This window comes from Leptidea sinapis, chromosome 1 (assembly GCF_905404315.1).
Source record: "Leptidea sinapis chromosome 1, ilLepSina1.1, whole genome shotgun sequence".
NCBI classification, from domain to species: domain Eukaryota; kingdom Metazoa; phylum Arthropoda; class Insecta; order Lepidoptera; family Pieridae; genus Leptidea; species Leptidea sinapis.
Window position 1 is genome coordinate 5,028,211 of NC_066265.1, and position 27,042 is coordinate 5,055,252.

Below are 27,042 nucleotides of genomic sequence, written 5' to 3' on the forward strand. Positions count from 1 at the left end.
ATGGCAAGACTAGGTATAATATAGGCTACAGGTACGGACAGTATTTCAGCGACCACGAGGACGACGACGCGGGTAACAACTAGTATCACAATAAAAACAAATGAAACATAATGAGTTACTACTGTTAATTCTCACATAAACTATATTCATATCTTACTGCTGCCAAAACTCGACCACTTCGAGTTTTTCACGTCTTTCGTCTTTCGAGAAGCTTATTACAATTTAAAATATAGGCAAAATTGCAAATATTTATAAAATAAACTTGAAGTCACGATTTGAAATTGACTTGTCGTTTTTCTATTTATAAAATTAAGTAATAATAAAAGTTAGTTTATATATTTCTATTTTTCGTAAAAAACGTTGCTTCAAAAATTATATTTGTATACAAATCTCAATAATAGAAAACAATTTTCATAACATCGACCAGTTTTGCAATATTCAATATGTTGATATTTCGCGGAAAAGAATTGAATTGATACTATATATATACTTTCATAAGCAATTTTTAAATTTTATAAATTTACATCGACGCGACGTATAACAACGATGACAGATCATGGTTATTTGTTGTAGGGCAAATATTAAGTTAATTTGAAGATGAAATAAATCATCTATTTCGCCTCATGTGATAATAGTATCACATGAGGGTTTTAATACCTAATTATCAACAGTTGCATACAAGACTTTATCTAGACCCAGAATATGATTCCTATATAAAAAATATTCTGAAACGGTTAGCTTAGTGCTAACATTAAAACAGCCAGTCCTAGTAGTAACCTAATATCATCCATTACTGATTATATACAAATAAACTCAGTATCAATTATTAAAATATCAGGCGGTGTGCTGTCAAAACTTGAATCGCTCATTTTTTGTACACAATATAATAAACATATCATATACATATAATATCAAAAAATGGCGCCTAATCGAATTACCTACCTTTTTTTTACGGCGCGCGACGTTCTGGTAGCGTGGAACGCGCGAAAACGTAAATGTTCTTTTTTGAAATTCATACAGCTACGATGCATCGAGCAATAAGAATGAGGCTGTCTGTTGAAACTCTTTGCGCATGAAGGAATGGAAATAAAAACAAAGGAGTGTTGTTATGAAATTCAGTACAACATTACAACACTCGTTTGGGTGATGTAATGGTTATAAGGACATTGGGTGTTTTAATGTTGGCAATAAGCTAACTGTTTCAGAATCTTTAATAGAGGATTAAAAGCATGGCACCCATACCATAAAAAGATTTCGCCTATTTTATAAATTTTCCGGCAACGTATTTCTGAAACCTTGTACATGCATCCAGAGCCGGGTTAAATTTTAATGAAAAAGAGTGGATGTTATACTCATTTTCTAATTAGTCATACATGTGGCTTCGCAGGCAGGTGAAGGACAGTGTGAAGTAAGAGTACTTTAATTCTAACGAGAATTATTACCTAAATCTAAAAATTTGAATTTTGTCCAAGGGGTGAAAGTTTAAATCGGCTGATAACAATGACTTAATATTAATTGAAAAAAAAAAGGGTAACAATTTAAATTTGCAATTTGACATTGAAATCACTGATTTCCTCGAGTAACTTGATATACAGAAGAATTACACAATCCTCTAAAAAAGCATAAGTATAATATCCCTTTATAACGTCGTTAGAATACTTTAATCAGATCTGATGAGATTAAAGATTTGGATAAACTATTTGCTGATAACAAATTCAAATTCAAAAATTTTAATTCAAAATAGGATTTAAAATCACTTATTGAACATTAAAAACTACCACCCATTCAAAAGAGACTGCCTCAGACCTGAGAAGAATGAGCGCAAGAAACTCAGCGGGCTTTTTTTTATATAAAATATGTATTACAATGTGATATCGTACAATAAACATTTATAATTAAAGAGCCTGAGGGTGTTCGCTTTATTCCCAGTCCATGGTGTCATTAAGAAAATCGTTTATGCTATATTAACCTTTCCCACTCAAACGTTTTTTAACAATTCATTTAAATTTCGTAACACATTTGTTTTGTACATTTTCTGGGATCATATTGTAGAAGCATATACATCCCCCAAAAAAAGACTTACTGACTCGACCCAACCGAGTAGTAGGCATAACAAGTTTATGTTTGTTCCTCGTGTTAACATTATGAATGTCACAGTTTCTAGAAAACTCCTCAATGTGCTTATGAACATACAGAACATTATCAAAAAAGTATTGAGAAGCAACAGTGAAAATGTTTATTTCTTTAAATTTTTCTTTTAATGATTCTTTAGGACCTAGGTTATAAATCGCGCGAATAGCCCTCTTCTGCAGCACAAAGATGGTATTAATATCGGCCGCACTGCCCCATAACAATATACCATAGGACATAATACTATGAAAGTGTTTCTTGTGCTGTTCACATGTGTTTTATCATGAAATTACTATAGCGAGCTATACAATCTAGAACTATCTGTAAAAGCGAAAGCCCTACCGTTAAGATGGTTGTCGGGCACAGGCAAGTATACATTTTAGCATAGTAAAAATTTATAATATAACAAGAGAAGAAGTGCAGAAAGCTTAAACCAAATACATTTTTACATGTATTTCAAATTAAATAATTGCAACATTTGTTAACGTTATCTTTAACAACATCAAACAAGAGTCTAAATGTTAAATAAATAGCAAATGACAATTTTGTTTTGTATTAGATTCCTAACATAATGTTGAATTATGACGTATGAGCGACATCCAGAATATAATATTCTGTAACTGTTCGATGTCTGTATTAGGTTCGTAGATCCCATAAAATAGTTAACTGTGGCGTGGCGTGATGTGTGGGCAATGTGCGTATCATAATCACATCCATCTGTCGTGTTGTACGAGTAATAATTACCAATCTCGAATTAATAAATAGGTGCGGAATATTGACAGTAAATTGATTATTGATTGGTTGATCCGGGCTCTCCACCTATTCATTATCTCCATCTTCCCATTCATCAGGCATTGTTGATTAGTTAAGTAAGAAGTGGATTCATACTAACAGTATAAACACGTTCTCATTTTTTGTTGTAAATGAAATAGTTATTCATTAAGCCGCTTCGGAAGCAAATGGCGTACTTTGAGAGAAGATACGGCACAAGAAACTCTCCTGGTCTTCTTTGCATTTACTATTATATATATTTTACCGAGCCTACTAGAGTAAATAACAAGCAAATCCTTATTTCTCGTGTTGTTGCTGTGAAACGTGCCGATTTCACTAAACATAACATATTCAACTTTCATAAAATACTTTGTATAAACAGTTTTATTATGTAATTTTTTACGTCTTTAATTATTTCTTATTTTTCATTACTATTAAATATAAACTAAAATAAGTCAAAAGTTGTATTAATTTTTTGTGCTTAGGGTTGTAACACTTAAATCCGTTAATCTTTTGTGCACTCTCACACTAGGAATGGCATCGCAGCGGTCAGTAGGTATTTGATGTTCATTTTAACTTGATTGCTCTATACGTGAATGAGAAATGGGTCTTGGCAAACGGATGAAGAAGAGATTCCTTAAAGATACCTTTTACTTTAAGAAATACGAAATTCTAAAAATATAAAAAAATTAAGAGCCAGAGCACTTTTATTTGGGGCAGGCTACTTTCCAGCATAGCTAAAATAAAGATATCATGGAAAGACAGCTGGGCACGTGATTTATAACGAATTTTGAAGAACCAGGTCAGAACCAATATACGATATATTGGTTCTGACCTGGTTAAGTTCAGTTATAGGAATTACATTTGGCTCACTCCTCTCGCAGGAAATGACATCGAGTTGGATCACAACGAGCATAACTCAATTCGCGGTAAGGCCGTCAATATCTCAACTCATTGCCTTTATACGACTCCAGACTATAATTGGATAAAGTACACTCTCGATCCTTTTTTGTATCATAAATGATGCGAACGTATATTTTAAAAGAGGCTGTGCATGATCGGCGTATAATAAATTATTAAATATAAAAATAGGTATACTATGGTATCCTAGACATACTAAAGGTTTAACGCTTATTCACACACATAAATTATACACCCATGTTTTAATAATAAGGAAACAAGTAATAACAAAAACTGGTGATCAATTACGGTAATTAACAACAACAAACTAGAAAATAAGAAAAATATGCTTGATAACTCACGTAAAGTTGAAATAAAAATAAATATTGTTTGTAAAAGTAGATCCGGAAGGATCTGACGCGTATCATAATAAGCGGAAATATAAGGTTGAATAAAAACATATTGTTCCAAGTTGAAATGGGTTTGTTTGTATTTGATTTGGAGATAAAGAGGTAACAGCTCGCAAGGCTTGAGAGCGATGGTGTGTTGGTAAACAGGCTTACCATTACTCCAAGCATACGCCAATGGAAACATGAAATATTGCGTAAAATCACATACACTTTTCTGGGAACCAATTACGCTGAGCCTTGTGTGGATGGATATTAAATTTACGGCAGAATATTAGATTGTCATCCATGCATCGTCGATATACATTATATATTCGCGAAATTTACTTAACTTATTGTAGAGATATATTAAAAAAAAATGATGTTTCTTTTTTTAGTTTTAGTTTGTAAATTGCTAGAAATTACATCCATTATATAATATAAAATATAAACAAACATATCCAATACTAGGCTATATCTATTTGCTTTGGCAAAATCCTTTAAACGTTAGGCAAGTAATTAATTGAGGCAGGCATGCATTTCTCTACGGGAAAAAGTCTTCACTGCCAATATTATGCATTATTTTAGGGACTGAAATTATCAGAGCGTTTTGAGCATGCCGTTACCTCATTTACAAAAATATGCCTGATGTACTCCTTGATAGTTAACACAACAACAAACCCTCACTGAAGTCGGTTAACGCCATGAGCATTACTCTACTGACTAATGGTGAAGCATCTGTGTAAATTACGTGCTATCGCGCGTCCGAGAGCATCTGTGTAGGACAATATTATTGATTCTTTTAATTTTTACAGTATATATGGACAGAGATATAATTAAAAATACATTTAGGTACGAAACCTAAACGTAATCAAATATGTTTGTAGCAGTTATTTTTCGGTTACTAATCAAGACATTAAGAAGAAATATATTTTGCAAATCCCTTGCCTAACAGAATAAAGATTATTCGGTTTTGTAGGGATTTATGAATTTATGCCTGAGGTAATTAGCGATCGCTCATCTTAAAATACTGTAATCTACTTCGTAATTGTTATGAGCAGACGTAATTTATATACTCAATCGCAATCCTAAATTGGCGAGTCGAAATTGATAGTTTAATAATTGATTTATTTTGGAATTTTAATAACCGATCTACACATCGTTTTAGTGGTTTCCTTTTTTCAAGCTCTATAATATGACGTATACTGGCATTTGTTGAGTGTGACCTTTTCTGCGCTACATGTCAAAGTCAAATAAATTTTATTTTATTAGGATTATACTAAGCGCTTTTGAATATACGCTATAAATATTTCTTTTAAACTACTGATTTGACCATATATATATATAACTCCTGAGAAGAACATACAAGCAACTCAACGGCCACTCTTTTCAATAAAATTTAAAAGTATTTTACAATGGCTGTAATATACATAACAAGTAAGTTTGTATGCTGCTGCATCCAATATAGCTGTCAACATAAAATTGAAATAATCCGTAACTGAGTTTAGATTCTTTTGTTTTATTTAACTTCGATTAATTGATAAGATTTGTAGATAAATGATGTATTAAATATTATGTTACGGTAAGTCATGAATACTTTAAATTTAAGGCCATATACGGCTATAGGTCCAATGAGTTTAGTTAGATTCCACTGTTCTGTACTTTGTTAATATAATTATGGCAGCGTTGGCACTCAATCTGGAGATCAAAATAATACTTTTAAGAATTTTTCTCAGCATCATTACTATTGCGAATTAATCAATTTCTAAAATTCTTTACTTTTTAAAACATATTTGTAACACAGTCCTTTTTGTACACTTTGGGGCACATTTTTTCATCTTATTTTATGTCATCCATTCCATAAATCCATAATATTACAAAACAATTTACTATAGAAAATGCTTGTCTGTCAGATTCAAACAAGTAAAATCTTAAAATATCCAATACCTCATCCATATATGGATTAAAATAAAAGTGATCAAATACCAAACCATAGAAAGAACATTTTTTTTTATGGAATAGGAGGACAAACGAGCGTACGGGTCACCTGGTGTTAAGTGATCACCGCCGCCCACATTCTCTTGCAACACCAGAGGAATCACAGGAGCGTTGCCGGCCTTTGAGGAAGGTGTACGCGCTTATTTTGAAGGTACCCATGTCGTATCGTCCCGGTAACACCGCACAAGGAAGCTCATTCCACAGCTTTGTAGTACGTGGAAGAAATCTCCTTGAAAACCGCACTGTGGAGGACCGCCACACATCCAGATGGTGGGGATGGTATCTTAATTTGTGGCGTTCATGTAAATGCCAAAACCAGGAAATGAATCAAAATTTCAAGCTCGGCTCGTTAATTAAGGATTATGATTAATATATAAATTGGCCGAAACACTGATTGATTCTCATGATTTTTTCGCGAGTACTGTAACAGACGAACCTCCCAGTAAAATGTTCAAGTGGAACGATCAACATAACATAACAACATAACATAAGATTCCAGATCTTCAACAGCTCATTCTCTCAACAAGATATATGAATCTCCTAAAACAATAAATGGTCACACTCAACACTATAGACTTTTTCTTAGCTTGTTTTGCAAATAAAACTAAATATTTAATTAAAAATATGTTTCTTTACTATGTCTTTCTAGCAAAGCCGTGTCAACGTGGAATGAAAGAAAAATGAAATATTCATTCGAGTCAGCCTTCACCATAGTCAACCGTCTGATTCCACCCAAAGAAGCCACCTATTAACCCTTAACGCAGTACGAGATAACAAGAGAAATATGCGTGCCCTGAAAATAAATCACACGGAGAGAAACGGCGAAAGAAAATCGTGACACGTTGAGATGTGGTATTAGTTACCTGTGCACGCGATCCGACGACTGTTGCCTGAGATAGTGCTAACGTGCTCCACATTCTAGAAATATTTTAAGGATTCCACAGCCGTAAATAATCTTCTTTTGTACAGACACGCTCAGCGTTCCTACATTATGCAACTTGTTTTCTTTAAAATGACGAAGTTGTGGCTAAAGCTATCTTATTAAAAATTACTTTAAGACCAAACTCTGCAAGAAAGAAGAACAATTTCTTTATGACGAGGCTATATATATAATGTTTCGTTTCTCGATTTTTTTATGGAAAAAAGGACAAACGAACGTACGAGTGTTAAGTGATCACCGCCGCCCACATTCTCTTGCAACGCCAGAGGAATCACATAAGCGTAAGCGCTTTAAGGTGTATGCGCTTTTTTGCAGGTACTCATGGCATTCCACAGCTTTGTAGTAAATGGAATTCGGCAGCAGTTCTCTATAGAACACTCCCCGTGATGAATGCGGTAACACACAATGAAGCGACGCGACGTCTCTACGCAAATGATCCAGCCGTTCACAGAGCACTGGGTCGCCGGCAGTTCGAGCAGCTCTGCGTTGCACGCGGTCAAATGGATCGAGCTGATACTGGGGTGTGCCAGAACAGAGATGTCAGCAATACTCCATATGTGGGTGGATCTGCGCTTTGTAGAGCTCTTTTTTGATAATGTCGGCTATTTAAATTAATTTGTTCAAATGTTTTGATTATCAAATCCATCAAATTGTATTATAGATCATATTTTTCAAGTGAAATCTCTCCCATCTATAATACTTGATTCATGGACAGTTAAAACGCTAATATTAGGTCGTTTATAAAATAGATTATTATGAATTATGTTAAAAGCACGTTACGCTATGGTGTTCTTATTTTTTTAACAGTTATATTTAAAAGAAACTCTAAAAATTTACTTCGCCAGTCGCTAGGTATTAAGAAATTCATCGAAGCCGTTTCTGAAAATGCCACCTCTTGGGAAAGAGTGAAATTAATTTTAAACCCATTAATGAAGATTAGATTGGATAGCCTGGATTAAAATCCCTACAGTTCATTGTATAATAAAAAAGGATTTGAATATTCAAAGAATCGTAGGCTGCTTAGTATAATGGTCTTTCAAACAATGTACTAAAAATTCTGATTTATTTTTGAGTGAAAATTTCAGTGGTTTATTAAAATAAACCATAGTAAAATAGACATTTTAAAAATAATTTTGACGTAATAAACGAATTAGATGTAATATGAGATTTATAATAATAATAGAATTAGAAAAGAATTATAAAATTAAGAAGATTTAGGATTCTATTCAAAACGACTACATATGTTTAATAAGGTATCACATAAAAGCTTCAAAAATTAACTATTCATATTGATCAAAAAATGACTTTTATTATGTCAAAGTTAACTTTGAGCTTTTATCAGATTGCCACTCTTTTAAGCAATATTTACAGCTTACATTTGTACATCAAATTTATGCAATCTATGCAAACTGATGCAAATAAAACACCAAATGTTTGCAATTTCCTTGGCATACACAAGTTAAAAACGTTAATATACAAAAAAATCCTTTAATATACTTATATAAGCACAGTATATTATGTATGTATCAATCTGCTGACACTTTTAATAATAATAGAGCTGTTAGCGAGCATTATTTTATATTTTTCTACTAACAAAAAAAAAGCAAAGTTGTCGATCAGATGAACGACCAGACTCCATAAGTAGCATGGACCAGCCATATTTTGGGGAAGGTAACGACTCCCCTCTACTCTCCTTATTACCTCATTGAGCGAATCGCAAACAAGTCAGTATACCGTAAAGCGACCGTTGTTACCGTTGATTTCATTCAAATACACGCGAAAAGCTTTTACATCCACAGTTACATTCAATACACATTTTATATTGAATTTCAATGATGTTGTTACACGTGAAATCGGAAAGCAATTTTGTCGCAGTCATATTTATGCTCACATTTAAATTGAGTTATAGTGCGACGTATGGGTATAATGATTTTGTATGCAAATAGGTGTGAGAAATGATAAAGCCGATTTAACAGTAAGTATCCATATTTTTTGCGGGTATACCAAGAGATGTCAGAAGGACTACAACATAAGCTTATTATTTTTTATGATATCAATGGGAAGACCCAATCCAAGCCGTAACCCTATTTTTATGTCATTCATCAACAATTTAGCGGAGAGATCAACTTGAAGGTATTAACCTTTTTCTATGGATGAAACGAACAAACGAGAGTACGGGTTACACGATGTTAAGTTGTCACTGCCGCCCAGTCTTTTGCAACGCCAGAGGAATTACAGGAGCGCTGTCGATCTTTTAGAAATGTGTACGCGCTTTTTGAAGGTCAAATTCATGGTGTATCGTCCTGGAAAAACCTCGTAGGAAGCTCGTTCCACAGTTTGTTTTTTTTTTATGGATAAGGAGGATAAACGAGTGTACGGGTCAGCTAGTGTTAAGTAATCACCGCCGCCCACATTCTCTTGCAACACCAGAGGAATCACAGGAGCCGTTGTCGGCCACGAAGGTGTATGCGCTTTTTTTCAAGGTACCCATGTCGTATCGTCCTGGAAATATTAACTATTAACATAATGACAGAATTCATTCCACAGCTTTGTAGTATGTGCAAGAAAGTTCCTTGAACACCGCACTGTGGGTGAGCGCCACACATCCAGATGGTGGGGTTGATATCCTAATTTGTGGCTTGTCGTCCGAAGGTGTAATTCGGCGGCACGAATCAGGTCAAATAGTTCTTCGGAACACTCCCGTGATAAATCCCGAGTGGTAGAAGCGCACAATGAAACGACGTCTCTACGCAAGGTCTAAGTGATCTATCTAGCCGTTCATAGAGTACAGCCCGACTTAACCCGCCCATTACTATATACCTAATAACAAATATATGAAATACAGTTTAGATTTAGACTATTTTCAGTTAAGTTAGTAATACCTAATCTGTTTTGAAAATAGCAACCTTAAGAGTTTCTTGGTCGTTCTTCTCTAAGGAAATCTGCCTACTCAACGAGCTGTATAAGAAAATGAAAATTTCAAGTGTAATGTGATTTACCTATCAAAATTATATCAAAAAATTTGTGAGTTAATAATATGTTACCCATAAAGTTTTAGTTTTACTTCGACAAACATTATTTCATTCTACAAAATGAAATCAAAACGTGCAATCCCGAATTAATTTTACATCTTGTATATACATAACCAAATAATACATAATAACGCTGCCTTCCTTTAAATGACATGAGTATACATTGGTTTTAAATTATACATTAAAGTATACTATTCTAATAACTTTCAAGGGACTAGAGATATCCCATCTTAAATCTCAGGGTGATGTTTATATAAAACGCCAGAGGTGGTTTTGTGATGCGTTACAACTCAGATCATAATATGTGCTGACTGCTGACTATCATACGGTGTGTATACAGTGTGTCAATTATTTATTTACTTCTGGTCCAATAAATATTCTTACATCTAGCTTAATGTTTATAATATATAACCTCTTTTTTAATAATATAATTTATTATGATATCAGCTACGGTTGACGTGTACGTCATCAGATCTATCAGGTAGCTCCGACAGAAATAAATAACTAACCCGTAACATCATATAATTATATTTATTCCACTAAACACTTCAAAACCTGCCTTAACTGCTACAAGTAAAATACGCGATTTAAAGGAAGCTAGAGCACAAAAACCGGGTTCATGCCGTAACAAAGTAACACTATCTCATTGCGTCGGCAGGACACATAACTCCGAATTTACTACCATTACCCGCAAAAGCTCCTCGAAAAAATATGGCGCCGTTTGAGCTCGCATTACGGGGGCTCAGTTTGATATTAACCGCCTAAGTCACACGCTGACAACGGTTCAAGCACTTTCGCTGATGAATTATGTGACATTATGAAATACGAACATATCTTAGAGTGCATTAATCTTCATCATATAAATCTCCCCAACAAAAGCAAAACTGTTTGTCATCAAAGAACATGATGCGACAGCTTGTCAACTAAAGCCAAAATAACTAATTATAAAAGTTTTTTTTAGAAAGTTAAAAGAAAAAAAGTTAAATTTAGTTTGTATGGCTCTACAAAAAACAAACAAAAGCAAACGTTAGTGAAATTAAGAAAAGACATTTCATCAGTAGTATGCGGAATTTGAAATAAAATTTTTGTCCAAGCAATCTAGGAACAATATTTCTTCAAGAGTAATCTTAATAACCCCCTTACCGGTCGAGTTTAATTATCCTAAGAAATTCTTGCTGAAGAAAATATGTTATTTTAATATTCTAACATCATTAGCTATGCATAAATATTTTAAGTAGGATTTATTATACTCTCCACTCTAAATTCGTATGGCATTCAAATTTATAGATATAAAGGAAGCTTGAATCCAAAATAGCATTGCGTGAATGATCTCTAGATTTTGTGTTTTGTAAATCGAATTTTGAAAAATATGTTATAAAACTAATTTAAACATACGAGATTCATCTCATGATGTCTGATTAAAATAATAATTATCTATATGACGCTCAAGTTCTAATGAATAAATTAATGAATGAAGCTTAAAATCCTGAAGCAAATATTAATGTCCCTGGAGTAACATACATAGTGATTATAGAAATACTATCTGCCGAGACGGTGTAATATTATTATCACTGCATAAATGAAACCTCCTCTGAGTTAGGCCGCACCACAGGCTTTGTTTCTAGTGGTCGCATTTATTCTCGCCATGTCCGAGTCCTCTTTAATTATGGATAATTTATATTCAGATTAAAGTCGGCAGGTGGCCGGTGCACGGTTGGCCCCGAGCTGCTTCCAGCTCTCTATTATACGCAGCACGTGACTCCAATATGCGGCTATTGAGATTTATGTTTACATTGTTCGTGCTTTGGTAATCAAGCAAGCTTCGATTGACTTCTTTTTTCTACATGTTTCGAGTTGCAAATAATAAAAAAATATAAAAATTAATATTTGTGAGTTTGATTTTGACCAGCTTTAGGAAGTCCACTTCATATGCAGCTTTGCACATGTATCAAGGACTAATCAGAGTAAAACATATTACTAAATAGTATTATAGTTGTTTTTTATAGATTATATGGTTCAAACTTGTGTTGTTTCACTGGTTTGCATTGTTTTGAAAATATGTTTAAACCTTTATGTGATTAATATGTATGTAGTAGTCTTGATTTTATGTCAATAAAATATTTTGACTTTGACTATCACTTTAAACATTATTTAGCATTGTGTCCAAAATCGGGATCACGATTAAAAAATATCGACAGATACAAGAAACATATTTCTCATATTATGAGCCTTTTATTTATTATTATAAGTACTATTATAATTGATAATATACAGTTTGTAGTTTGTAATAAATTTAAATTGTCTAGTTGTATTTAATAAAAAAAAAATCTCTGATATACGTACGAGCCTTCGGCTGGGGTCAACAAAAAAAGTCTAGAATCGCCTCGTGAAGAATTGACATACTTTCCAGTATATTTCGATAAATGTTTTATTTACTTTAGAAGCACGTGTTTTAAATCTTTACAGCATTATTTATAGATTACAAACAACATTCAAAAAGAGTTTTGTTCACGAACAGAATTCTATAAATAAATTAACCAAACAAACCCGACACAAACCAACAACGATGTCCCAATAAACAAGACACAAAAAATTAATGAATAATAATTTATTCAAGTCGTCTAAATAAAAAACTCCGCACGAACCGCGATATAATACGACGCGACGACGCGTACCGACGCATAATTTTTCACGAAGCCCAACTTCAGGAATTGCAAATTATGATAAACATGCTTCCGTTATCAGCATAAACAGCCCTGTCACGAGTTACGCGCTCGTTACAACTTGGCCAATCTTGGCGTGATCGGCTTAACATGTTGGCGCGATCTAATCTAACTTCTAAGTGAGGTCAACTGGCTACAGAGGCGCTGCTTATGTTGCATTTAACTGTTTACTGATGTCTTGATGCGACAATATCGTGCACGAAGGGGACTTTAAATGAAGTACCGTTGAGAAGGGTCGCTTATTAATAGTACTAATTTATTAACATATCTATTTGTAAATCAAATAAGTAAGATTCTATAGTGGTACATACATCGTACAAATAGATGAACTTTTTTGTATTCCGTGAATTTACAAAGCGCCTGCCGGGACCATCTGGGTGAAGTTATTAATGTCATTTTCCTACAATCATAATAAACACTGACTGTCCACCAATTGTCATACAATCTTATTAAAGAATTATCAGCAAAGTGGGTATTGAATCAATCTATATATCTTTTAAATAAATTTTAATTTGTTTTTTTACTGATAAAGTTCCACACACCCACTGATTCAGCATATACAAGTTAACTAATAGAAAAATAAATCTTGATTCCAAAACACACCATTCTTTTATTTAAAGTTACAGTTACATTACAAAACTAGAACATATGTATGTGATGGAATCTGGGTGGGAAATGTAGATGTAGCGAAGATAGATACATATGAAGCACATAATAATATTTTCAAGGATGATATCAAACCAAATTTGATATTAATTTATATGCATTTTTAATTATTATATTAACTGATTACAGAACATTAAGCAATTAAGTACATTAAGCAATAAATTAGCCTATGAGAGATAATTCAAACTAACGAGAGGGTAAAGTTGTAAAGCAACCACCAGTCAAATTAATGATAACTGTATCCAACTTGCCATTGTTATTTCAGCCTTAATTATACTAACATGTGAATTAAACTGATATATATAATTATAACATATGAGGTATATATGAAGTGTATATAGAACAAACTTTATGTATTAACATTATAAGCATGCCACAAGTTAAAACCATACGGGGAATTGGAAACTGCTCGGTGAACAAATAAAGATCAAACTGCGTACGTGTGCCAGAATTGTCTGTCAGCCTACAATTGGCGGCCACAGACTGCTTTTTATTATTTAATGTTTACAAATTGTACGGTATCAAAAGGAAACAATGTGTAATAAAACCTGTCTTTTACTATCGATACGATCGTTGAATAGAAATTTGTATTGCATCATTTTACATATTATATTGTAATTTGAAATTATTTGTAAATCGATGTACTTAAATGTACATCTTGATATAAAAGAGTGACAATGCGTTTCTTGCTACTTCTTCTCATTAGCTCAACCCTTTACAAAGTAGCAGTAGATTCAATAAGAATTTTTTTTTGACATTCATAAGTGTCATTTCCGTGACCTAAATCGTGAATAAAATGATTTTGATTTGATTCGATTTATTGAAAACTCTACAGAATTGCTAGACAGTATCATTTCAGTGACCCTGGGTTAATTTGCTCTAATTGCAGTTAATTTATACTTAAAAATCCGACAAAGTAATTGACACATTGAAATTATGTAAAAATGATGGCATGATTTAACTAATATGAAAAGGAAGACAAAACTGAGAGCGTTGAACGATCCAATGATATCAGAGATATTTTTTTTAAAACGGCCTCTTATAATTAGTTAAGGCCGGCTACGCTGCACTGTGGCTTAATAAAAATATATGAATACAATGCTCTCTAAAAATTTCAAAACGATTGGTAAAGCACTTTTAGGAGATTTGCGATTTGGAACAAACGAACATTAGACTCTGTAATATCCTTTTATGTGCCCCTAACAACGTGTTTGCAATAAGTATATCATGTTGATCAGTTAACGAACGATTTTTAACCGACTTCCAAAAAGAGGAGGTTATCAATTCGATCGGTATTTTTTTTATGTATGTACACCGATTACTCTGAGATTTATGATCCGATTTACGTTATTATTTTTTGTTTGATGCGAAATAGATGCCATTTGGTCCCATAAAAATTTTACATAGTTTGGCCCAGTAGTTTTCATTTTATGAACATTTATATGAAAATTTTCGTCTACCTGGATGACATAATTGTTTTCTGTGTAAATACGGCTTTTTTTGGAGTTTTCATTCAAGTTAATTATATACTATTATTAACTGACACTAAAACGTAAAAAATAAAAAATAAACTACGTTTCAAAAACCGACTTCAAAAACTGAAAAGTATCAAATAACTTAAAATTTAATTTAATACACCTCTTATGCAAACCTTTACCTTTAACATTCATAAAATACTATTATTACTTTCAGTTTTTTAAGTCGGTTCTTTTTAAACGTAGTTTATTTTTTTAACGACAAACAAACACACTATCGCATTAACTTAGGCGTTCATCTACGAGCGGCGTTCAATAAAAAGTGCGAATACATAGTGGTAACTTTTATTATATATCTAATTTTATTTTTCGAAATAGTCATCGACTACAGCTACATCATCTTCGAATCTCTGTCAAGTGATAATTAGGGTCGGGTGAATTTAAAGGATATATTTCGAAGCCAGTATCCCAAATTGCAGCGATAGCAACGGCGGACCTTTGAGCCGGGTCAATATCTTGATGAGAAGAATAAACATAATTTTTGCTAGTTTATCTCGCCATTTCTTATGTATTAAGGCATTTAAAAATTTCAAACATCAAGTGAAAAGTACGCTCATAGCTTTTCTTCTTCCTTGGTTCGCTTCGCTTTTCACATGCGTATTAATATGAATAATTCGCCGGTTATTATGTAGAATATACTCTTATAATAATACATAATATATTTAAATTATAATATAGTTAAACCAGCCAGTCAATTGGAAGAATAGCCCATTCGTTAAATACCGGCATTTAATAAAATGGCTTGAAGGCCATTTAGGCATTTCTTTTAAAAGAATATTGATGAATTTATAATAGTTGTTAAGGGTTAGTTAATGTTAATATTATAATACAGTTATCTGATTAACATAAAAAAGTAATTGCACGAGGGAAATTAATTAAAAGGCTAGCCATAAAATGGACTGGCAACTTTAGGGAGCTGTTACGTAAACAGGTAAAACTGTTCAATGAAAGGTTGTTAAAGCTAGTCGGCTGCGAAACATATAAAGAGAGCAGCGGGCTCGTTCCAATTGTTTCTTACCTTCGAAGACAGAGAGAGTAGCGATCGCAGTGACCGCGTCGCCCACTCCGTTCTCTGCCACACACTCGTACGTGGCGTCGTCTCTCTGCGCGCGCACCGGCTCTATCCGGAGCACCGCCCCGTTGGCGCCCGGTCCAGCGGCGGACTCCATCCCGGACACCTGGTATCGTGACTGCATACCTGTCAACACCATCATCTTTAGTAACATTTTATTAAATGTTAGAATTTATTATCACTTAATGAAAGTCAGAATCTAAAACACATCCGAATATCGGTAGGATGGGTAAGTAAGAACCAGAGAACAGTTTAAAGAGATTTTACCTGTTCTGTGGTAGGACAGAATATTTTTAATGATGAAATAGCATTTCATGAAGCCTTCTTTCGAACACCACATTTCTACAGTGTGGTATCGTTTATAAAGTATTTAATGTAAACGTGACTATAAATTGCTCGTATATTCTCAAAAGGAGATACTTTTTCCGTCTATTGTGTCGCAAAAATATTACATAAATAAACATAGAAAATGTGCTTACTCTCTTATGTTTGCAATATAATAAAAAAAAGATTTTCAATTTCCAGTTTTAATAATATTTTATAAGGTGGATTATGAAATATTATTATATATTTAATCTTAAAAAAAACAGGATTTGTTGTCCTCTACATTTTGTCTTAATTTTAATGTAACCAAAACTTGGTTAAGTAGCCAATCGTCGAGAATGAGTAGATGTTACATACACACTTAATTTGGCTTTTTCATATTACTTTGTATACACTATCGACGATAGGTCTATCACAATATCTCTCATTTGGAATTCAGAATTAATTGAATAGTATCGCCAAAATATTTATTTAAAAAATAAAAATTAAACGTACAAAATGCTTTTACACGAATAAATACAAAGCGAACGCCAATTAACGCGGAATATAAAAATTAGCGCCAACAGTTTAACAACAGTTTGTATTCGTCGCACAAAGCTAATGACAAAACAATTGCATTTCCCTGCAGCGATTAAAAGCAGGTATTCATATTATGATTATTAAAAATCTTATAAGTAACGAGTCGGAGGATAAGCGTAGCTTTCTGTATTTTACATTTTCTTGAGATTGTGTAAAAACATCAAAAATAATGCATCTGCAGTGAGTTTTAACACAAGCGTATAAAGTTGTAAATGCAATGGCGCAGCTGAATGTAAAGACTTAAGTTAGTTAGATGTGTTGGACGACAAAGCTAAATCGCCGCTCGCGGTAAGTGCCAAGGAAATGCATTTCGCAACAACTGAGAATAATCGTTGTCTCACTGCGAGCCGGTGAACGTTAAAAAAGATAACTTCTGCTTGCGCTACTTGTGCTCCGGCAGTTATTTATGCAAATAGAGACGCAAAGCGATGTTATACGCCGCCACAACGAATAAATCTGGTAACTTTTGTCTTGATACAATTTATTTCGATTACACGGTGGTAACCGTACCGGTGTATCTGTGTACAGATTCAACATTACGTATCTGCAATCTTGGTAATCTGGTACTGTTTAATATAGTGTAATAGACTGTAATCATAATTTATATAGATTTAAATCTATTGGTGACACGCTTCTTCTCTGATCATTAAATGGTACGGCGAATCCAATATACTGAAGTTTTTTTTATGACAATAAGAGTCAAGACGAGCAGGACGTTCAGCTGATGGTAATTGATACGCCCTGCCCATTACAATGTAGTGCCGGTCAGGACTCTTGTCTCCTTGAGACATAAGATGTTAAGTCTCGTTTGCCCAGTAATTTCACTAGCTACGACGCTCTTCTGACAGGAACACAATAAATGTTTACACATTACTACTTCACGGCAGAAATAGGCGCCGTTGTGTAATGGAGCCTCCCACTGATGAGTTCAACGAGGAAATAATTCATTAAAGCTACAACAGTTATAAAATTCAAATAAATACTTTGCTATATCCTCTATCTTGTAAAACTACCGCCAATGTTGAACTTCCCACACGCTAATGGATCTAATTAATGTACAGAGTGGGTTACAGCTACGAAGACGGCATGTCATGATCATATGAATATAAATATTGTTATAGTGCTTCTACCAAGCTAACACTTAATGGAACAACAATGTGTTAGTACCATAAAGTAAAACATCGACATGTGATAATATTTGTGAAGTGTGTAAAAAATATGATATAATTTTGACAAACAATTATTATTAAAAAGGAGCTCTGTTCGTAATGATAGAGCTTCATATAATTTAGTATCTGATTTAAAATTAAACAGTAATGACCTGCATTGGATTACTGAAACATGATATGTGTAAACAACCGGCTTCGTGAAATGTACAGGAAATATACCTATGTAAAAAAAATAAAATTTCTTTATACCTGGGTTGTATGTACGTATCGGAGTCATAAATTTTAGAGTCGAAAGGATACGATTCGTGCTATGGTACAAAGCCGCAAATGTTGGGCAGGCGTTAATTTTGTTCAATACAATTTTTTCCGTACTTTTGACCAGCTGTAAAAGAAAGTTTGAAAGCCCTGAACCGCACGCCATGCCAAAGGCGAAGCCGAATGCAGGAATGTAAAACTTTCTGCCCTTGTATTGTTATATACTCTATCGAAAGTTGAGCCCATTGGTTATGAAATCCATTTTAATGGAGCGCGATTCGCTTAAATCTTTATGACTCGGACAGCCACTTTGAATCTTGGAGGACGGTCGGAGTCTGGAACGGACCTTGAGAGTCTTAGAAGTCTTAGAGCATTCTCGCATCTCTTAACCTCTGGCATCATGATATCCATGGGTGGCAAAATTTTTACATTCCATGAATTAGTATGGGTATTTTCCTCAAGCTACCAAGCCCGTTTAAGAACATTTCTTGATTTGATCTTGAAATGTACGCCAAGACCATGCTCTCTATAATATTATGTAGCCAATCTACTCTATTATTGCATCCTTCTACAAGAACAACATCAAACACTACCTCAACATTTCCTATCCCATTACAGACAAAGCCTAAAGCCTCATGCACATGAGTTTTTCAGACATTACGCTAAAAAAACGCTTTTTATCGTGCTATGTTCAATATTGAACGATGGGACTAAAACGTTTAGTGGAATCGGTTGAACATGAACAACTTATTGTTGCATTTCTTTAATGGACGTTTATAAACTACTCGTGTGAATACGGCTTAAGTCCTTATTCGAACAGATATTCTAAATTGCGTTAAAATTTAAAGCAAGAAATGCCATAACTTAACCCAAACTCAATTAAATTCACCACCGCGCATTGATAATCGCACAGCTCGATAAAATACATTGCGGTTTAAAAGCGTTGAAAAATTAAACGTTTGATAAGGCTCTCTTGCGAATGAGGCCTTAAAATCAGACCTATCCAATACACACACAATACGAAACGTACCTCGGAAGGCACTATGGACCCTATACATAGCGCGAGTGAAGGATAGTCATCCATTACCCACGACGTTTGATTGACGTTTGTCCACGGCGTCGCCCGCCGCCGCACTCGGTGTCTGATGCTTCGTTCGAGTCACATTTATTGCTTTGCGGCCGAATTGTTATTTCTGTAGCTTACGCGAGTCACAATGTTGGACGGCATTGATAAATTTGTTCTCTTTCATAACGTGCGATCCATCCAATCCTAAATAAGATTGAAGTGAATCACAAATTGGCAACGAATCTAGGATCCGTTTTTGCGAAGGTTTTTCGATTTCACGGTAAATGATAACTATTTCGTATTAATAAAAAACAATATTTTATTTGAGACATGGATTCGTTGGGAAGGAGTATAATTATCATATAATAAGATGGGCGTTAGTGACAAAAAGGTACAAACTCTTGGAATAATAAAATTGGACTGTCTGGTAAAACTGGATTATTGATTGGATAAAAAAAAAGAAATATACCTTTTTTTTGAGAACTAGAAGTCTTCTGATTTCAGATAGTCGGTGCGTCGAAAATGAATAAAATTGAATTGCGTTGGGATATTATGTTTCTTTGCTTAAAAATTCAGCACATAACAAGTTAATCATGATTTACAAGATAGTGACATACATGAGCCTCGCTCAAGTCACTCAACAATGGTAATGAACCGAAAAATGATTGAAAAAGTTCAATAAATTATTATAGCAGATCATCGTGTTACAGTAAATGTTGTAGCCGAAGAAGCAAATAATCAGACTGGTAGTTTGTATAGGATTACGCGCGCTGGGTTCCGAGAATACTTGCATCGTAACGCATAAGAACAAATGAGACTGAAAATTTCTAGTTTCTTTGGAACTGTTACAAAAAGATGCTAAACATTTCTTAGCTCGATTAATGACTATGGATAAAACGTGGAATCACCATTGTGATCTAGAAAAAAAATTTACAGACTACTTGGAATTATTTCAAATATGCCAAAATATTCCACATCCTGGCTAGGCAGCTAGCCTGCCCTGTCTGTCACATTTGGCAATACGTACACTTCATCAAATACGAACCCTGATCTTTTTGTTGTCAAATGTGATCCATCAAGCGGCGTGGCTGACTCGGAACAGTGTGAACAGAGGGAAGGAAAGTAGGACAACACAGGTTTTAACAGTCGTGAAAAAGGATGTGTGAATAATTGATTTCAATTAGGTTTGGGCAACGATTGTATTCTTTAAATAAACTACTTTGTTTTTTCTTTTAGAGTCGACCTCATTATCTAAGTGTTACTGCCTGCATTTCATTGATCTAGATGTATTATTTGTAAAAAAAAACACTTTACACTAAAAATAGTCATTTACAAGCTACCCTCCGCAATTTATTTAATAAAAATGCTTGACTATAAGTAAAGTTTAAATATTCAAATGTATAAAAAAAAACAATTACAACAATGATTTACCGAAGGCCGTTCTTATAACTGAACAGTCAGCTTCCAGAAATACCCTGTCAGTGACGTTATTAAAAGACGTTTATAATGATCTTGATAATCAAATAAAAACAAAAATGTTGAATATCGATAAATTTCTGAAATCTTAGTGAAATTAATCAATTAATTAGCTTTCTAAACCTTCACCAAGTAACATAATAGACAAAGCAAAATTTTGCGGTAGCAGTATATTAAATATTATCATCTTAAATGATAGTTAAAACATTTTTAAATAAAATGATAATTTGTTATCACTTAGTTAGGAATCATTGAAAGTCAGATATTAACATAAGCTAAATGGATCCACAGACAAACTCCAAAGTGACGTACTACTTCTCGTAGCAGTGTTATATATATACCGTAGCCGTAGATACGATATGGAGCGTTTTTCTTTTATGTTAGCCGCCTTTCGATAGATCTATGACATTATTACATATTTCATAGATCCTTCGATTTAGGGTAGAGTTTCACACGAAAGATATTTCGCGTGCGTCATTCGTTTTTCCACCTCAATGCTTCGGGTTTATGGAGTCATTACTGGCCTCATTCTAGTGAAATTTCAATCACGGTAGGAGTTTAAGGCTTTGATGCAGCCAACTTATCTCAATAAGTTATAAGTTTTAACTACCTGCATTATATAACATTGATTTTTACTGCCTGATTAAGGTTAAGTGTTTATTTAATAAGAATATTTTGCTCGCTAATAATACTTTTTAACATTCAATCTTTCAAAATTGTAGTAAACAATATAAAATCTATCTTCTTTCTTGTAAACTAATTTGTCAACAACTAATAGGTAATATTATTTTATTGAAGTGAAAACTTCTTTAGCGGCTAGTTAAATGTGACACGTGGACACGTGGCCTGATCGAAAATTCGTAAGACAGTCGTTGAAATTATGGATGAAAGATTTATAGTTCCAACTATTATAGTACGGCTATTACAACATAACGATCACACAGTCCAATTGGACCAATGCAGTGGTCTCAACTCAATCTCATTCGATCGAATCTCGGCCGTGAAATATTTTTACAGTTTAATTAAATTATTTTTTATTATAGAGTTGTATTAAATTAGTGTCTAATCTTGATTGAGTTATTTAATAAATAAATTTATATTGTATAACCACATAAATGCTAGTACTTTTTTACTAATAAATAAAGAAATACGTGTGAAATATTTAATTGGTTATTTTCAAGTTTTCATTTCTGGCGTATTTTTTTTGGTTTTTAAAACTAAATTTTCATTCAGTCTCTTGTAATTATAATTCTCTTATTGACAACTTAACATTAAGTCCACATTAGGTGTTATTTAAAGCCAAAAAACATCCCTAAAACGGATGACCAAATCAGTAAACGTAACTGAAATCATTACTACTCTATTTTGTATCTCAGAAAAAAACAATGCACATTGATCTAATAGAAATCAGATAAATTATTAATGTAATATAGTTGTTTAAAATATTGATAAATATTTATTGTTTAGTAAACAATAATGATCACCATATTATACAGAAATTATGTAGTAAGCTGATAGTAATAGCTAATTATATTAATGTTGCATATTTCTATGCAAAATTCGGGAAGCAAGGTAAATTAATGAGGTTTTATTTAAATTGTTAGTAGCTCATACAAGGCTCTTTACTCGTAAACCTTTGCCCGTTTAAAATTAATGAAGCGCGAATATTCCGGAGCAGAGCTTTTTGGCGGGAATTAAAGTGTCACGATGTTAAATTTATTAAAAATCACCTGAGTGTTATTAAAATGTAGTAAATAGGAATAAATCTTTTTTTTTTTTGAAATACATATAAGAAAATTTTTTGTGTGTATTCCAGTTTGGTCGGTTATAGGCTAAGATCCCACCGCCTGATTCTGCAGGAACGTGTTTTTTTGATAAAAACTAATATTAAATGAACTTTAAGGGATTATGCAATGTATTACCGATAGAAACTACTTGTAATTTATTTTATTTTATTGAAAAATTAAAAAAAAAAAGTGATGACTGTAAATTAACAACAAATATGTACCAGTATACAAACAACTGGCAACCCTAATACGCCAATAATAAGCGACCAAAAATTTTTTTTTTACATAATTTCCAGACGTACAATTTTTTTGAAAAAAACATAGTTACGATTTACACCAGAAAACTAATTATACTAAAACAAATTCTAGGAAATTGCGGCCAATTTTTTTAAGCGATAGGTTATCGCTAATACATAGCATACTCCCTAAACGTTTATTTAAAATTAGTTATATCAAAAAAACACGAACCTGCAGAATCGAGTAGTTGGATCTTGTAATATTTGTCGCACTTAAGAAATAGAGGAGGTTTACAGTTGGGCTATTATTATGTGTATGTTTTCTGATGTGTCCGCCGATTTTGTGAACCAATTTTGATGAATTTAACAATGATTTGAATTTGGGTATATTTCAATATGTTTGTATCATTTTCTTCCAATTTGAATTATCTATAATGTTCAAAGTACTCACTTGATACCCTTTTGCCATTCTTCCTCCACTGTATATTTGGTTTGGGATCGCCTCTTGCCGCGCAGTAGAATGCCGCGATGCCGTTCGCGCGGACCTGCAGGTTTCTCGGCCTGATGGTGATCTCTGGGGGATCTGCCAAAAAAATCAATCAATTTAATTAATGATCAACACTCCACTATCACTAAACACATCTAACAGAACAGAGCACCATAATATGTGATGAGCGTTCGTCAATAGCTGAAAAGAGAAAGTGTCACAACAAATTCAACGCAACTAGCTTTAAATCCAATATAAGACCACACGCCGAGTTCTTAAATACCAGTAATTTAAAATTAATTATTTAAAACTTTATTTATAAAAAAAGAAAACCAAGAAATAAAAATTTACAAATTAGGAAAAGCTTTAAAATATTTTACGTTATTTTTATAAATATCATATAAGATGTTTTAGGTTTAAAATAAACATGGAAAACAAAAAAATGATTAAAAATATAATTTCAGATACAAATATCCATAAAAATAGATTATAAATATTTATATGAAGCCGCCATGGAAGACTTAAGCCATATGCTCGATGGCCTCAATACAGCTTCCCAAGAAGTAGGTCTCAAAATGAACATGGACAAGATGAAGATCATATCAAATGTCCATGTCGCACCTGCGCCCGTAATAATTGGGAACTGTACTCTCGGAATTGTTGACATTCCAGTTCGCAGGTCCAACTTCGCGTAAGAGGTCACTCGTCGAATCCAAATCGGACGGGAAGCGTTCGGGAAGCTCCGTAAAATCTTCTCATCCCAAATAACGCATTGTCTGAAGACGAAGGTTTTCAACCAGTGTGTGTTGCCAGTCATGACTTACGGTGCGCAGACGTGGTCGCTAACTATGGGCCCGATGAGAAAGCTCATGGTCGCTCAGAGGGCAATGGAGAGGGCTATGCTCGGTGTTTCCCTGCGAGATTGAATCAGAAATGAGGAGATCCGTAGGAGAAGCAAAGTCACTGATATAGCCCAAATGATTGCGAAACTGAAGAATCAGTGGGCAGGGCACATAGTTCGATGGCCGGTGAGGCAGAAAAGTCCTCGAATGGCGACCACGTACCGGAAGACGCATTGTTATATATGTTAGTGGTCAAGATTTCCGGAATACGTTGGATGAGGGCAGCGCAGGACCGATCGTTGTGGAGATTTTTGTGGGAGGTCTATTTCCAGCAGGAAGTCTTCCGGCTGATGATGATAAAGGAAGCCGATGCATATCAATTAATTTTTATTTATTATCCATAAGCAGTTCCAGAAAAATTTAACCGATAAATCAAATATTCATTACTTTTTTAAAAATACGGTGGCAACTACTACTCTAGCTGAGCCAGTAATCTTGATATGAATGGAGCTATCGACATACAAGAAGATTACCACCATCAACGTATTCTCTGAACACCTGACAATCGTAAATAACTTAGTTTCATACAAACATAATTGTTAATACATACTTTCAACATACAACCCAAGCGACCCATAATCATAAAGATATCAACGTAATAACGAATTATAAATATTCACATTAACCAAATAATCTGTTGATATAACCAGAATGTAAACATTTCCTAAATCAATAAAATTAAATGATTCGCGTTGTTTCCCTTGATATGCATATTTCCAGATATTTAAATAATCATTGTTAAAGTAAATCCTTTGAATCAAAGCGAGAATTCAGAAAACCGTACATTTAATCGTTAAATTACCTTAACCACATGTCGCAATATGTTGGAGCATAAGCGAACTAAGAAGCAAATTTAATTTCTCAGTCGGAAAATCACTTTTCGGGGGTTGCAGAACTTTGACAGAGTTACGGGCGACGAACATTCAGCTACTAAATTGTTCCCGTGCACTAAGCGCGGTACATTTTCATTACAGTCAGCGAGATTAATGGTGTTATCTTGGGTAAAAATGCGCGCTGAAGCACCAAACAATTATGCTCGAGCAACGCCGTTGAAGATATGTGAACTAAGAAATAGCAACATTCCGCGACTAAACGTACCCGAACAAAAATGTCTAGAGGGAGATTGAACATTGGACTCGTGCCGCGGGGAGCGTTTGATTCCTGAACTAGAAAATGAAATCCCATTTAGTTCTCTATACTCATTTCAGGATGTTCCCCTGGGCTGCGATCGGCAACGATCAATGTGACATTAATAAACGAATGAGAATAACGTATTTTCGGGGACTGTCACAGGAGTTAAAATATTCATAGAGCGGACGACGCGCCCTGGAGATCGGTTTTGAGATTAGAGAAAAAAGTGGATAAGCTTTGAGCGATATAAGCGCAATACCGAAACAATTCATATTGGGCGATCCATAAATAATTTTCAGCCCTGACCGCGTATAAAAACTCAATCTATATTCGTAACGAGTCGCTTGAGCGGTCGGAACGTGGTAAACCGGTACGTAGGCTTAATGATATTCAATCATAAATTAACTGAATTTTATTTGATTCGAGAAAATTAAAAATGTTGTTTTTGTATATTCGCGTGATATTGTGTCTAAAACGATAAACATGCGAAAATAGTGAATACAAAGTACGAAAGTTTCCAGAAAAAAATGAATGGGGTTTTTACCAAAGTGAAATCCGGTTCAAATTACGTTGTGCCTAGACGCCGCTATATCCGTAATTAAATTGCAGCATGGATTTTCCGTTCGCTATTCACAGATTACGAATGGTATTTCCGCATATTTTATTAAAATTTTACGGTTGAGTTCATTAATATTCAATTACCGACCGAATCAAAATTATACGTTATTTCAAATGTATTACAGACCTTCATTCGATTCTTTATAGAGGATATAATAGGAGGATAAGAATTTCTATACATTAGAGATTTCGTAATATATCTGCAAGATTATTCTCCTGTTGCAATTGCATATTAATTCATTGCATATTAATTCATAACTGTCATATCTTAGGTACATAGAGTAGAAATTATAAACTTGATTATGACAACCAAAAGCGACAGTGATTGAATTACTTACCAGATATCATAAATTAATAAAAAAATATGGTAAAATTGCGATTTTATTTCGAATCAAGCATCGTCTGAAGAAAGCTGAAAGAGATGGACTTAAATACATTTCTAATAAAATAAATGACCATGTTCCTTCCAAAGACCGTATAGAGAAAACTTAGGGTTTAAACAGCGTTTTCGTTGAAAGACGACTTATATTTTTCCGATCCCTACAAGAAATATCGTTAATGTGTGAAAATATGTAAACAAAAACATAACAAATTATATATTGACACCTTCCTCGAGATCCACGCTATTTATTGGTGAAAACAACATGAAAATCGGTTCAGTAGTTTTTGAGTTTATCGCAAACAGTGTGTCTGTTATGTTAAAGACGCGGCGAAGGACTATAATATAAAAATATGCAATGATAGTACCCCATAGTAATCCCAATGATTACAAAGTCCCTTTAATTTAAAGGTACAATTCTTAAATTTTTTTTTAATTAATTTTCTTATTATCTTATGTTACGTCATGGAGCAGTTTTTA

General features: G+C 33.7%; 1 protein-coding gene across 1 annotated transcript in view; it reads right to left on the reverse strand.

The window, feature by feature from the left end:
- Positions 1 to 27,042, reverse strand: part of LOC126968250 (tyrosine-protein phosphatase Lar) — a 414,602-nt gene that overhangs the window by 78,934 nt on the left and 308,626 nt on the right. Inside the window, exons 5-6 of the mRNA XM_050813140.1 lie at positions 23,497 to 23,628; positions 16,100 to 16,279 (exon numbers count right to left, since the gene is read on the reverse strand). Coding sequence (XP_050669097.1) covers positions 16,100 to 16,279; positions 23,497 to 23,628 — 312 coding nt within the window. The remainder of the gene's footprint in view (positions 1 to 16,099; positions 16,280 to 23,496; positions 23,629 to 27,042) is intronic.